Below are 14,608 nucleotides of genomic sequence, written 5' to 3'. Positions count from 1 at the left end.
AGTGTTGGCATGTGTCCTCCCCACCTCCAAGGTCATAGTGTATGTGGTGTGAAAGCTGGGCTGATGACTTAAAGCGGTACAAGCCCAACTGCTCTGGCCTGAGCTGCCTTTACAAGAGAACTCTTGAGTTTTTAGCAGAATTTGACTCCCATTTATTTCCCTTTCAGCCTGATAAATGAATTTCACAGTTAACTATGCAAAGCTAACTATTTCTTAGGAAATACCTCACAATGAAATTTCACAACTGGCCTCTTCCAACTGCAATTCCTTTAGCTTTGGAGTGGTTTAGGAGTTTCATCTTGTAAGACGTTGTGAAATCAAATTTTTTACTTGGAACCAGCCTCTGTGGTGATGGTCACTGAAAGATATTTCAAGTCATCTTTTATTGGGTTGCAGCTTTGTTTTCGGAAAGGTTGAATCAGGCTGATCTCCTCGTTACAGGATAGGATAGGGAAGCAAAGGTCAAGCGTACCAAGTCAGAGCATAATTCCTTCATATGTCTTTTTGCTTTCCAGGTCCATAACGTTCATGGAGCATTCAATGCCTTGGAGGGAGCAGACAAACTCAGCTCAAATCGTATGTATTCTTGGTGATTGCAGGTTTTAGCCACTCTACAAGAGGGAAAACAGGGCCATTCGTGCAACACTGGTGTATCTAGAAGTCTTTAATCTGCCTCTCTAACCAAAATCATCTCGACATTGCTGACTGACATTTCCATTTTCTCCAGTACCATAGAGAAGTCTTAGCCCAAAAGGTCCTTTGCAGCCCTTCTGCAACCTGGACATTGTCTCCAGCTCTATTATGACAAAGTCAGAGTTACTGAGCGTTTTATCCATATCCTATTCCTATAGCTTGCCTTAGCTGCTGTCACCACCAGCAGAACTTTTCCTTGTTCTTGTGTTGCAAGTTAGCTCTTACCTTAAGTTCTACCCTGTGGCTGGAAGGATAGACACTTTCATTGCCCTTCTTTATGACCAGCAACACAAAAAGTAATTTCCAGTGCATGCTACAATTCAGCACAGTTTTTCTTCTTCAAGTGTTCAGGCTCCCGCAGGATATCATTCTTGTCCACTTCTTGGAACAAAATTTCTATAGTTGTTCCTGAAGCTAGACAATTGTGGTTGTGTTTTTTTTTTTTTTTTCCTCTCCAGGAGCCAAACGTCATTGTGTTACACTTTGTCAAAGGATCCTGCAGAGAAATCATTTAGAATTCTAGTTTAGAACTGTTTCAGAAGACACAAAAAATGGCCCAAGCCATTTAAATCATGAAAAAAATTTGATTAATAATTGTTAAGCAGTTGTAGGAGAAGGAAGGAGAAAGAGAGAGAGAAAGAAAGAGAGAGAGAAAGAAAGAAAGAAACAAACATGGGTACACAAGAAAAGGGACTACACAGGTTGTGATACCTCAGCTTTTTCTGTCAAAAGCAGCTGTGAGCTGCAGCTCTAACCTTAGCTCGTTCTTGATTTATCCAGGACAGCTTTTTGTGGTGCTGATAAGTCTTACCATTTATACGTACAAGCAGGTAGGAAGGTTCAAGTGACGCAAACTGATCTCTGTGGGTCGTGGTGCTACAGAAGTCTTAGAATGGTGTGCAGGTTCTGGCGTCACCTGAGTGCCTTACAAAGTTTTGTACAAAGGACATAAATGTAGGATGTGAAATTGTCACTTTGTCACAGAATCTGAGATAAAGAGGAGGGACATACCCTTTTTGTGACGTGACTTGTTTTAGTTTATTTCGCACACACTTAACTTTGAAATGTTATGTAGGTTGTGCTTCCTTTCTCTGAATGCTAACTTATACTTTCCTTCCCTTTCCTGGCCGCAGCTCTTGCATCTCATGATTACATATTGAAGATAGTCCCGACGGTGTATGAAGACATGAGCGGCAAGCAGCGATACTCATACCAATATACTGTAGCAAATAAGGTAAAGAAGCAAGTAGTTCTCAGAGAAGCTCCCCATTGCAGCCCAGTGGATGCATGGAGGATCTTCAGTCATCATTCCTCCTCCCTTTTGCTCCTCTGCTCTGCAGCCATGAGCATTGGTTTGTAGGTGAGCAGTAGCCTCTGCTGGGAGAAGGAGGAATTGAAGCTCTTCAGAGTAGGCCTTCCCATTGCTCCTGGTGCTGGCATTTACCAGGGTTGGGGTTGTCAGGGCTTGTCAGAGCAGGTGGTGGTATTGTTTTTATTCTAGAGAAAGGTATTCCTACCCCTATACGTCACTTTAACTGATCTAGATTTCTATAAATTGTGTGGAAGGTTTTTACAAGCTGCAGAAGTTCTTGTGGTTTGTGTCAAGATGCATCTGGATGGAAATTGCAGTTCAACTGAACGTGCAAAAGAGCACTTATGGTTTTATTAATAAAACAGTCTCAATTGTGATGCATGTATCAGACAAATAAGTTAGGAGAGTTTTTAGCTTTTTACACATGTTGATTTCAGATATTAAGCCACTGAATCTGCATCAGCAAATATGTACTGGTTGGCTATTTCACAGTGCCTACTTATTGTAGTGGATTATGATAGTTATTGACGACTTTTTAATTCTTAAATTAGTTTACATTAAATGTGAAGATATTTGTATTTTAATAATACAATGTATTGAATTTAAAAAGACCCTATTTATTTTTTAAGGTAAAAAGCCTCTTTCAATTGAAAGCGATTTGCCAGTCAGGTGCTAAGTGAAAGTACAGAATCACTTTATAATATCTAATTACTCCTAGTTTGCCATAACTGAGAATCAAATACGCACTGTCATGGACTAGTTCTGAGATTAACGTTCCTGTCTAGTGACTTTTGGGCTTGCTTGTACAGTGTGTCCCAATGATTTGGATGTCTCCCTCTGTTCAGATTACAATGTATTTGTTCTGCTTAATGTCACAACTGTTGTTCTGATAAGACTCTTGCGACGCAAGTTCTGAAAGTAATTTGGAAAATAGACAGCAGGAGCTTTTGACACTTGTGTGAGCATGGTTGCAAATTGGGGCATTCAGCCAAGGCTGACTCATTAGGGCTGGCTTACTGGTGGGGAAAAGGGGAGAGGAAGGGAAAAATGATGTCAGTTCTATCAAAACTGAAGTGCAGAGAAACAGTGCTGCCTCGGCGTTTTCTTCTCATTAAAAATAAAAATTCTTTTGTCGGTGCTTTAGTCCCTGATTCCCATACTGATCAGTAGGAAACAGAAATTGGAAGCCATTGGAATAGTCTGGCACAGATTGACTAGTATGAAGAGATGAGTAGAGTCTTAAGTGTGGACTGTCTGTCTCCCCTCCCCTTTTACCTCCTAGGCCCTCTGTTTCTTCAGTTCCCCAGATAGCCACTGTCCCGAGATAACGCTGCAGAACTTCTGCAGTAAGACCCCTGAAAATGTTATGACTAGGGACTTCAGCTGCTTTCCGCTTCTCTTGTCATCCATGGAAAAAAAAAAACTAAATAGAGGGAAATTTGGGATTTATGTGAAATTAGTGAAGGAGATAGACGCTGTTTCACTATCTCCCTCTGAGCTCACAGAGAGTAAAATTATCTTTCTGGTATCATTCTCGTGGGTAGCCTCTCCCTTGTTCTTTCTTCATCTTTCCAAAGTATTTGAGTTTGTCTTTGCCTCTGTGTGAAGGAAAATTAAAACAGAAGAGGTCATCTGAGTTGGCAGGCATGTCATAGGGCTAAAGAAGGGCAGAGCAGGTGGGTAAGGAGGCATTGTGTGCCAGGCTGGTGCTGGTGGCTCTCATTGGATTGCTGAGTCCCCAGCCTGCTTTTCTTTGATTTTTCTTCAATCTGTCAAGATAAATGTCCTGATCCTTGAAAATTGATATATATTCCCACTGAGAGCACAGAAAAAATATCGGCTCAAAAAGATGTGACTTTTGATACTAAGTTGATGTTAGGATCTGTTCTACGTTGGCATTGTGCAGTATGTCTTGTTGGGGTGTTGTCCTGTGGCTGATTGATTGCACTGTACCTGTTATTAAAGAAATGGATTAGAGACGATTATCACTGGCAATTTGAAGAGGTCTCTCCCGAACTAGCTTGGATTATTTTTTGAATCTTTGCCAATATTTTTCTGAATACAGTTTCATTTTGGCTTTCAGCATGATTTTTAAACATGGTTTAAACATGGTTCTACGAGATTCGTACTGAGTGGGCAAAGCATTCACATTGTTGGTCCCAGTGCAAGGGGGGCCTTACAGAGGGGAGCTGCTGCTTGCTGTGCTGAGTGCATGGACAAGAAGGGATTTTCAGGTTCTTGCAAACTAAATTCCATTTGTTTGATGAATATCCCAGTATACGACTTACATACTGGCACTACAAAAACTTCACCTGCAACCACTTAGCGACTGCTTGTATTTAATAGAGCAGATCTAAGCTAGAGAAATCAATGACAGCCTTTCTGTTTACTTCTGTAACTTTGAATGAAGGTGAGAGTAAGCACCATCACACTCTGTTCCCAGCTGTATCATTGTCAGACTGTAAAGAACTTATTTTCCTATTTGATAAGGGTGGGGGTGGGCAGTCATACATGAATTAACTGTTTGCTTCTTTCAGTCTGATCATTAGTACAAAAACAGTGGAGTAAGGGCCAGATCCACAGAAGCAGTTTTATTGCTCTGAAATCTGAAATGAAATTGCTCACATTTTCTGCCATTTTCCCCCCATTTTCTTTTCTAGGAGTATGTAGCCTACAGTCACACTGGCCGCATTATCCCAGCTATCTGGTTTCGTTACGATTTGAGCCCCATCACAGTGAAATACACAGAGAGGCGACAGCCTTTGTACAGGTTTATCACATCGGTGAGTTACTCTAAACCTCTAATTCCCCTTTCTCCTGCATTTCATTTCTCTTCTGAGCCTTTCTTGTCCAGAAGAATTGAGTTTCTGCTTCAGAGCATTGTGACATGATTGAAATAAAGCAGTACATCACCGCAATTGTACTGAAGTTTAAATGAGGTAACTGGTAAGCCCTACGCTCTGACAATTTGATTTAATAGCTAGGCACAAGAAGAAAGAAAATTATCCTCTTCCAGAAGTGCCAGGCTCTGTCTAGGCAGGATGGGCACTATTGCAGCATGTCAGAAACTTGGAAGTAAAGCTAGTGCGGTATGCAGTAGAGCATGCTGCAATAAACCGTCTCTCTAATGATGAGATCTAACTTGCAGAGAACGCAGGGCAGTTGTTTTACTCAGTGCTGCTGTTTGACTTAATACAGGTTTGCCAATTCCAGGCATTTACTCCTGGGTAGTAGTGGAGAAGAGCTGCATTATCAAATTCCAGAGGTGTTTTCCTGACAAGTTATGTTTTGATCTATCCAGATAACATCCTGCAGTACTGATCTCAGCATCTGTAACAAAGCTGTACTGTCCAAACCGCTAGTTAGGCAAAAAGCTATTTAAAGATCTTCCAGAACTTAAGAAAATGTGTCCAGAGGGAGTTGGCTTAAAATTTAAGCTACAGTCTGCTGTGCCAGTGAGGCATGGTAGAATGTGAAATAGTTGATAAATTGGCTGGAATGAAGACCTTGGATTTTGATTTTTAAACTGTTTGAATATTTTAATTTGAAGTAACATAAAAGAGTGTGGCTGTGCTGCACCTAAAGATTTTGATTTTACAGCTTCTGATAAACACCAAGTTCCCTCACTTAACTTTAGAAATGCGCGTGATCTCTAGGATACACAAGAGAAAGGGACTTGAAGTAAAATCCGAATGTCGTGGTTTAAGACCTTCGCTTCTTAGCACGTCTGTTTGATTTCGAAACATAATCGTAAAAAAGGTCAAACATCAGCATTTTATGACTTGGCATTTCATACTGCCTCTACTTTCCCTAACAATATGCTTTCATAGGTTTCTTACACACCTTGTTGGGGGTGAGGGTGTGGAGGTATTTTTAACAGGAAATAGCGTTTGGAAGTGATTGATAGCTGCCATTATTCTTTGGCATGTCCGTTGCTAGCATTGATTTACTGCTGTTATGCCACTGCATTCATATAAATAGGATCTTCATTGAATTTGATACCGTGCTTCGGAGTTTACACAAGGAGTCCACAGTAGAGGCTTTCCTCACTGGTTGCCACAATGACCTTTTGGATTTGAGATGGCCCCAGCTAGAATTCTGCTCCATCCTGTCTGTAAAGTTATCCAGGCACGTGCTGGCTGCTAGACTGCTGAAGAAGAGTGTTACAATTTGATTTTTGTCTACTTTGTTTGGTCTTATAAATGGATGTAGTCTGAAGCAGCTCACTTGGGGCCATTCCAATTGAACGTCCTTCCTGTAGAGCCATGTGGGTGACCCTGATACCTGCAGTAGCCATTACACAGTACGTCACCCAGGTGTGACAGACCTTTGTGAGACGTGGCTGACTTAGAGGCAGATCCTTGTTATAGATGCCGTATCGTGGCTATCAGTTCGGACCATCTGGCCCTGGTACAGATGACCTGCTTTTGCTCTTATTTAGGCTAGGAATGTTTTACAGTAGGGCAGCCTTGGCTACACGTAAAGCTTTACAGCGTTCAAGGTGGCATTGAAAAGGTTGGAGGAGGGAAGCAGCACTGCAGAGGATCAAAACACCTTTTGTCCTAGGTTTCCTTTCCCTGTTCTGATGACTTGATCTGTTCCGTTGTCCTTTCCACTGCTTTAGCCCCTTCCTGTATCTCCAGGGCGGCCTTTTGCATCACAGTTGCTCTGGAGACCAGTTAGTGATGATCAGCACTGGGCTGAGGTCCAGACAGAGATTGTGCTGGGGCATCTGGAGTCATTGCCGAATGGAGCTGGCCATGGAAAACATCAGATTTTTCTGAGCAGCAGCTGCTTCATTTAAAAACCACAAGAGGGTCTCTGGGGCAGGGGGGTCACCTATGAATCCTTTTAGTGAGCAGATTGTTTAGTAGGGCACCCGTGTGGTTTTCAGTAAATTTAAATGTGTCCTGGGGATGGGGGAGGATCCTGTGGGCTTGAAAAGGACGTTAGGGGGGAAACAGTATCGATGTTGGAGGAAAGGATGCACTGTGGAGGGATGATCCCATGTGGAGAGATCAGGTGAGAGAGGGGGTGTTGGCTGTTCAGCAGGGAGCCAAAGGAATCTCATTCTGCTGCTGGGAAGATTATCTGATGCTCTTTGTTAGTAATGAGTTTAGCCCAAAAAACTCAAGTGCCGCTGAGAGCAGCATTGTAGCACCATAGCAGGGTTCACAGGTCTTCTGTGTTCCCAGCAGACCCACTCTAACTTGTGCCTGCTCCTTGGGTTTTTGTGGCATGAAGAATTATCCTAATTTTCTGTACCATGTGAGAGATGCTTCCTGTGCAGGACAAAAGGCATTGGCTTAGCATAGATTTTACTTTACGTGTCACACTTCAAAAAATTCAGTACTAACTAAGATTTAGCTCTGCCTGTGGGTCAGTGCTGCCACTGTCACTGTGCTGTGAATTTGACAGGGATTTGGTGGGGTTAACCACAGACACTTGGCATAGCGTTAAACGCAGTAGGTTTTGCCTGTTGAACCGTACTGCTTAAAATCAAGGCATCTCCCCATAAAGAGAAGCTATTCATGGCCTCGTGGTTGAGGTTATGGAGCAAGGAGAAAAGTTTCACTGCTGAAAATTTATGAGTTCCTGTAAGTAGCCAAACTGAGAGAAGGTTTTATCATGAGGTCAGTCTAGGGGCTGGGAGGGGAGAGGAGGCAGAAAACAAGCCAAAGTTCTGGTGAAGCGTTCAAAATCAAAGAAAAGAATAGAATTTTTTCCTGATGTGAGAGGACTCGTCTGCCCTCTAGGTGCATTAAAAACATTAAACTGGAAATAATGGGTGGAAAATGGAATGGTTGCAGGGAGAATTATTTCAGATATGGGACCTGTTACCGACCTGTATCAGAGACACAATCCCATGGCATTTTTAAAACCAAGACAGTGTTGTTCTAGAAGATGTGATGCAGGTCAGCCAGAAATCTCTGGGTAGGATTCTGCAGCTTACCTTACTAGGAATTACCTGGGACTCCTATTGGTCCCCTCTGTCCTTAAAAGTAATTTTCAGGTTTTAAGGTCCACAGTCATGTATCTGACATTTGCCTTTCTACCATCTTGCTTGCGGCCTTGCCTCCTCTTACCTATCCGCTCATGTTTTCCTTTAGACTTCAGCCTGCGTCCCAGCCACTATCCTATAATTGTATTCTGTTCAAAACCCTTGTGTGTACCCCACGTTGCATGGTCTCTCACTGCTGTCATTATTACACTTCAACATTTCTTTTCCTTCCCCCTTTAATGGTTGGGCCTGAGTCAGACTAACCTCATGGAGCCAAACGCAGATCGTTCCCAGTATAAAACTCCATTAAATATAAATAAGTGCATGATGCCCGACTTCCTTCAGTGCTGCTAAGGAGCAGTGCTCCGTACACATTAGAACCGCGATGACAGAGAAACACGGTGGTGCAGCTTCTGTGCTGACTTAGAGACCAACCCTGGTGCTGCCTTTTTTTTTTTTTTGTCGCAGCGAAACAAGAGGGCTGTGTGCGTGCTGGGAGGCAGGCTCCGAGCGAATGCCAGGTGTGTGTGACTCATAGACACTCAGCAGTACAGAGCTGTGCAGATGAATATATATTTTTTTTCTATTCCCCACCCCCTTGCACTGCTGCACTGAAATCAGATTTTCCTACCATATGATGCAAAATCTTAGTGTTGGACGGGTTTTCTGTTGTTTGCGGCGTAACATCTCCTGTCAGCTGAGCTGCTGTGGACTGAAATAACCCAACTCCATTGCCGTCATTTTCCCTGAAAAGTCACCCTGCGTCATGCTCCGAGGGATAGCAAGGAGGGGGGGCACAGGGGGCAGGAGCCGGACTTGTCCCCTAAAAATACTAACTTTGCCTCAGGCCGGTGCTCTGGTTTTTGAAACCTTTATCTGCGGAATGCCAACCGTCCTGCAAAAGCCATGTTTACTGCAGCTCCGCATTTCACTGAGCTCACTGAACGCATGTAGCCCGGTTATAAATACGCATGGAAATGACTGCTTTATTTTTTGCTGCCTTTGCTCACCATTAATGAACTGTTTGCTCTGTTGCCACTGCTAACTCCCTGCTGAGCGGAACGCTGCTGCTGTTACCTTACTCTTTTGGCTGTAACTTTGCCCATGGGGTGTAGGGCGCGTGGGAGAAGAGACATGGCACCATAGGTCTAGTGTGGCACTGGTTCCCTTCGGCGTCAGTTGTATTGCGCATCCCTGATACCCTGCTACATTGGCTTTCTGATTTTGGGTTCCCCTCTCTCTCTCTCAGCTTCTAGCTCACAGCAAAATCCCCCTTTTCCCAGGCAGGCCCTTCTCAGGAGATAAGCTCGGTATCTTGTCCCCTTCTCACTGACCCGGTGTCTCTTATTCTCACAGCCACCTAGTCCTACGCAATGTAAAAGGCCAAATTAAAAGAACATCACAGTTATGAAGTAAAAAATGTGGGAGTTAGGAAATGCCAGGTCCTGTGTAATTATAACTTGGCTGTTAAATGTTATTAGGTTACACTATTGTGTATCATAGTTTCCATGTGAACCCAGCCTTGTGCAGCCCGTGGGGTGGGGGTGGCACCCTGTGGGCAGCCTTCCTTCCCATCCTACGGCATTTGCCTGCTGCCTTGTTACTGGCAGGTGGTTTGTATTAACCCCGTCCTGAGTGCGTTCCACAAGGACCCTTGTCATGGTATTGAACCCTTCAAATGTGTTTTCCATCGTGGTTTCCCTGGGAGGCAGGTTTGGCGTTGTCCCCATTTCATAGATAAGGGGATTGAAGCAGCATGTTGCAAAGTCTGTAACTGATGCCCCCTGATTTTGGGTGCTCCGAGCCAAGGTACCTTTGGTTTGACATGTCAGAATACTTTTGTGTTTTTCTAGCGCTTGAGAACTGAAGTAGGCTGTTATGCTAATCAGGAGATTAATTTTTTTCCCTAACTCTGTTCTTGAAAATGATTACGTGCTTTTACTGGTGTTTAAATAATTCAACCCGAGACATTGTGCATGGAAAACTTTGGCCCACCGAGAGTTAAGTTGGCAGTGCTTTTACAAGCAGCCCTTGTAATGGAAAGTGTTAGACAGACTTAGCTGTAGGTGTCACTGGTAGCTGGGTTCCTCTGTTAGTCACTGTCCTTCACATCCTATTTAAGTGTCTTTTGCCTGTTTGCAAATGCTGTATCTTGTGAAATAGGGAAAAGACTACAGGGCTGTGGTATTTTTAATAGAAAACGGTAGTAGGAAGATATGAGCAACACAGAACTTCTAGAAAGCTTTGTTAGGTGGAGTTTAGCCCAGAAAGGAACAGCATTCATGCTGTAGGCTCTCAGGAGCTGGGATTTTCGATTGGCTCAGACTGTGATGAGTTCAGGATAGCACTAAGTTATTCCACTGTAGGGAATGGTTTTCCTGAATGATTGTCATGTAATTACGTCGCCAGTACTGTTACCCCGTTCTTAGTATGCTTCCAGAAAATGCTCCAGCAGTAGGCAAATAATATCCTTCCTCGCAGTTTCAAGCTGCGTAAAAGTTTCCCTCGTCACTGACAAACCTGTTTCCTCTCTCTGTACGTTTCAGATATGTGCCATCATTGGAGGAACATTTACTGTAGCTGGGATCCTCGACTCCTGCATTTTCACAGCATCAGAGGCCTGGAAGAAGATCCAACTGGGGAAAATGCAGTAGTGGTGAAACTCTACCCTAGTCTCCAAGGACAGGAGCAAAGATTGAGAGATCTACCACTACGTGTTTTTGTCTTTATTTTCTATTTGATTGAATCAATAAGTTTTTCTCTAATCAGGCCGTTCAGTGAAGACATCTTCAACAAATCAAAGAAATGTCCATGCATTTCAGAGCTCTGAGGGTGAAAAATCAATGGAATCAGGGCGTGGATTTCGATTCTCTCTCCCCCAGAAAGAGAGGTTGAAATGCCGTATATGAAATACACCGTCAGATCTAAGTAAGGATGACAGTCTGTTCTCTGGGAGGTTCCTATGGCAGTGTACAAACTAGGAAGTAGATAGCAAAGAGTTGAGCTGTCTTGTGGCACTTTTTGGAATTCTGTTGGATTTGCATGATTAGACAATCGACTTTTGTATAAGGAAAAATTATACATCAGGAAGAAATTCCACTCATGGTGCCAAAAAGGCGATGTATCTGTTGGTGAGGAATGGAAAGTGTTAGTCCCCGTAGCAAACTTTAGACACAGAGGGCAGAAATAACATCAAGAAATGTTGTGTGCTTTTATTGAAAGCTCTTTTGTCCAGATAAGACCTTTCTAATGAAATGAGCAAACAAGAAGAGGAAGCCTTCCCCCAGCTACCTTTTCCTGGGTAATCTGTGATCCAGGCAGTGGAGGGCCTTTCTTTTACTCTGGATGTAAAAGGGGTTTCATTTCTTCCCAGAAACTGAATATCCAGTCTTGTGTTTACAGGTGGCATGAAGTAAAAACCAAACTGAGCAACACAGTTTTATGTGGCCTTTGCTTTGAAAGGGAATAGTTGTCTTTACAGCATTAGCTTTTATTCTTTCTTATGTTTTTTAAACACAGACCACCCAACAGTCTGGATTCTGCACTTCTGCTTTGTTGTTGTTGTTGTTGTTGTTATTTTGAAAAGGGGTTGTATATTCTATGTGTTCAGAAAAATGGTGCAGTCTTCTGGGTGGATGATGAGCACAGCTTACTGTCTTGCTTTGTGTGTGTACATTGAATACACCTGTCAAACACAGGCAGTCTGTCTTTTCAGGGTTTAAGGTGCCTCCCTTTTCCTTTAAAATCCAGTCAGGCATCTTCTCTGAGCCCTAGACTGACACTGTTCACCCGCAGGTACACCAGTAGCAGGGCGGGCATTCCCACAAGCTGGGCCCTGCTAGGAGGTTGATTTTTTTTAGTTTTATTCCTTAAAGTGGTACCTGAGCTTCCATGCCCATTCATTCAAGCCTTGTCTTCTGCAGCCTCCAGTAAATGGAGGCGTGAGGGGAAAACTACTGCCAGGTGTGGCTTGCATGTAATGGTAGACATGAGTTCACTAAAATTAGACCAATACCCACCAGCGCATTTTCCGTAGCCTCCTAGATGTTCCTTGAGTAGTAACAGTCTCTGCATGCTTTGTAAATGTCTGAGCTGAGGATACACAAATTTTAAGTGTTCCAGGATGGATAAAAATCATAAGATAAAAATCATAAAATAAAAATCTTTTAACTCAATCAATGCTGTAAATTCTGGTGGGTGCAGGATTTCTCTTGGATATTATCTACTGCCCGCTGCCCTTCCCTGGAGGCAAAAGTATCCAGACTTTATGCTGTAATAATATGAATCTTTGAATATTCAGTGTTAATGATAGAGTCAGGTGCATTTCAAAAGTATTCCTAATACATGTCTGTTGAAATTGTCTCATTGCTTTGGAAGTAGGGAAGGTAGCCAGTTTTATCCATACACCAAAAAGAAGCAGCCAGCCACCCTCCCCCTGCCGTCCTCTGCCCCGTAGCGACTTGGGACAAATCACAGCATTGGAATTTTTTCCCTGTTCTTATTATGGACTGATTGCTATTACTTTAGGTGTAAACTGGATTGTATAACTTCCTGTATCTGTTAATGTATGGATAGATTTTATACATTTTTTTTTCCATTTACAAAAATCAACTTGAAAATGAGATGCTTGTCTTCATTTCAGTGCGTGCGTCCGTGTGCCCGGGAGCGGTACCCACTGGATGGTGGCGGCTGCCTGGTGGGAGCCGGGATTTTCCATTGCAATTGCTTCTCTTGCTGGATGAAGGATTTCCTCTAATCCACTGCGACCAGCTGAAGTTTACAGCAGAAATGTCCTAGTTTTTCCTCTTGAATTTGTTGAGTCTTTGCTCACAGCTTGTGAACCCAGTGGATTACAAGGATGTAATTTTTAATACCTTAGCAGTGCATCTTTCTCCTGAGCTGTGCAAGGGAAGATCTTTGCAGCGTGGTGGATTGTACTGTTAGTTTTGTCACATTTCTTCCCTGGTACAATTTCTTCAACACAAACGAGCAAAACAGGTCACAGATTCCTTGTGTCCCGTGCCGTGTTATTTCTGCCCTTCTCCCCATCTTCTGTCTGAATTAAACGCTGCCTTCTGTGCAGTCCAGGCCAGTTCCCTAAATCAGACCAGTGAAATTGTTTGGCTTTTTTTGGAAATAACAGATGCGTACTTCACTGTGCCTGCTTTCTCTGCCAAAATGTCCACTGCAATAACCTAATAAATCACATTTTTTTGCTAGATGTGGAAACCAAATTGTACTCGAGTTCTGACAAAACTCTGCAGAAGAAACAGTCCGCACCATAGTTCTGTAAACCAGGTCTAAGCCTTTGAGTACTGCCAAGGCCCGGCTACCTGCCGGGTCTGCTCTACGTTGTGGTGAGCTTGGCCTTCGGACATGGCTGGCGTGGGTCGTGTGATGATGCTGCATCCTGTGTTTACAGAAGAATCTGCTCTTCATCTCTCCCAATGTGAACGCGAGGTAGTTACTGTTACAGCAGCCCTGCCCCGCGCATACACACCTTGTTAGATTTCACTTTTTATTTTCAAACACTTTGTAGAGACAAAGTGAGCTTAGTTACGCTTTTAAACACCAATGCAAACAAAAATGATTTCAAGCCATAGTGGAAGGAAAACCATCGATCGTAAGCGTTCATCCGTATTCCTGACTTCACTCTTTGACAGAAGTATTTGTGGTTTTCCAAGAAAGAAATCCCTGTAGGAAGTAAAATATTTAGAACTTCTATGTATTCCAGTTTAAGTAAGTCCCTCTAAAGCTACACTCCATCATAGAGTGAGAACGTGTGGCATAGGATGCTTTGCAATGGTCAACTTAGAATTTTTAGCTCTGGAGAAAGCTTAGGTATATTCTAGGCAGTATGTGGACTGCTGAAGATTATCTTTTAAGAAAAAAAAAATGAAATATGGTAAGAAAAAATTGGAAGACATGCATTTGTGACTGATCTATCAAATGCGTTCAACTACTGCTCTGTAAAAAGTGAAATCTGCAGCGTAGATAGTAACATCTGTAGTTAATTTCTGAGTATTTCTCATTTAACGTTGTTTTTTATTTGTGTGATACACAAACTGTTCGGGCTGTAAATGACTGCGATGAGTATCTGCTTTAGAATAGCCGTTTGAAGTTTCGGATGAAATATGTCAATCAGGTATTTCTCAATAGTCCTTGGAAGAAGGGAGAGAGGTGCAGGGGAGGGAGGACGTAGTCCTGTAGTGTGTTATGGCGATGTTCAAAGCACAAGTCTTTCGCATTTTTACAGTGGAGATTATTAAGGATTTCTGGCATTTCTCTCTTAATTTGCAACTTTATGTTAATAAAATATTAGCCTTTTTAGTTCTATGATTAAAAATAAAACTCTCATGTTTTGATTGGCTTCTTGTTGCGCTACTATTGCAAAATCAATCTAAAAGGGCTTTTTTCTTTTGTTTTTAATTATTATTTCAGTGAACTAAGCGTTATCACACAATGAAATCACTGTAAGCCAGGTCACTGTGTAGAAAGTTAACACGAGACTCTTTTGTAATCAGCACTGAGTCATGTCTGGACATTCAGTGCTTGGTTTTGAACAGTACCAAGTGTCCTAACCTCCCTTTTTTCATGAGAGG

General features: G+C 42.6%; 1 protein-coding gene across 1 annotated transcript in view; it reads left to right on the top strand.

Annotated features, from left to right (window-relative positions):
• Positions 1-14,365, top strand: part of ERGIC1 (endoplasmic reticulum-golgi intermediate compartment 1) — a 62,599-nt gene extending 48,234 nt beyond the window's left edge. The window contains exons 7-10 of the mRNA XM_054217203.1: positions 516-576; positions 1,827-1,927; positions 4,666-4,788; positions 10,553-14,365. Of these exons, the coding sequence (XP_054073178.1) occupies positions 516-576; positions 1,827-1,927; positions 4,666-4,788; positions 10,553-10,660 (393 nt within the window). The 3' untranslated portion in view covers positions 10,661-14,365. The remainder of the gene's footprint in view (positions 1-515; positions 577-1,826; positions 1,928-4,665; positions 4,789-10,552) is intronic.
• The last annotated feature ends 243 nt before the right edge of the window (positions 14,366-14,608 follow it).

The sequence above is a fragment of the Rissa tridactyla genome, chromosome 11 (assembly GCF_028500815.1).
Source record: "Rissa tridactyla isolate bRisTri1 chromosome 11, bRisTri1.patW.cur.20221130, whole genome shotgun sequence".
Lineage (NCBI taxonomy): Eukaryota > Metazoa > Chordata > Aves > Charadriiformes > Laridae > Rissa > Rissa tridactyla.
The sequence above is the reverse complement of the archived record's forward strand: the minus strand, read 5'-3'. Positions and strand labels throughout refer to the sequence as shown.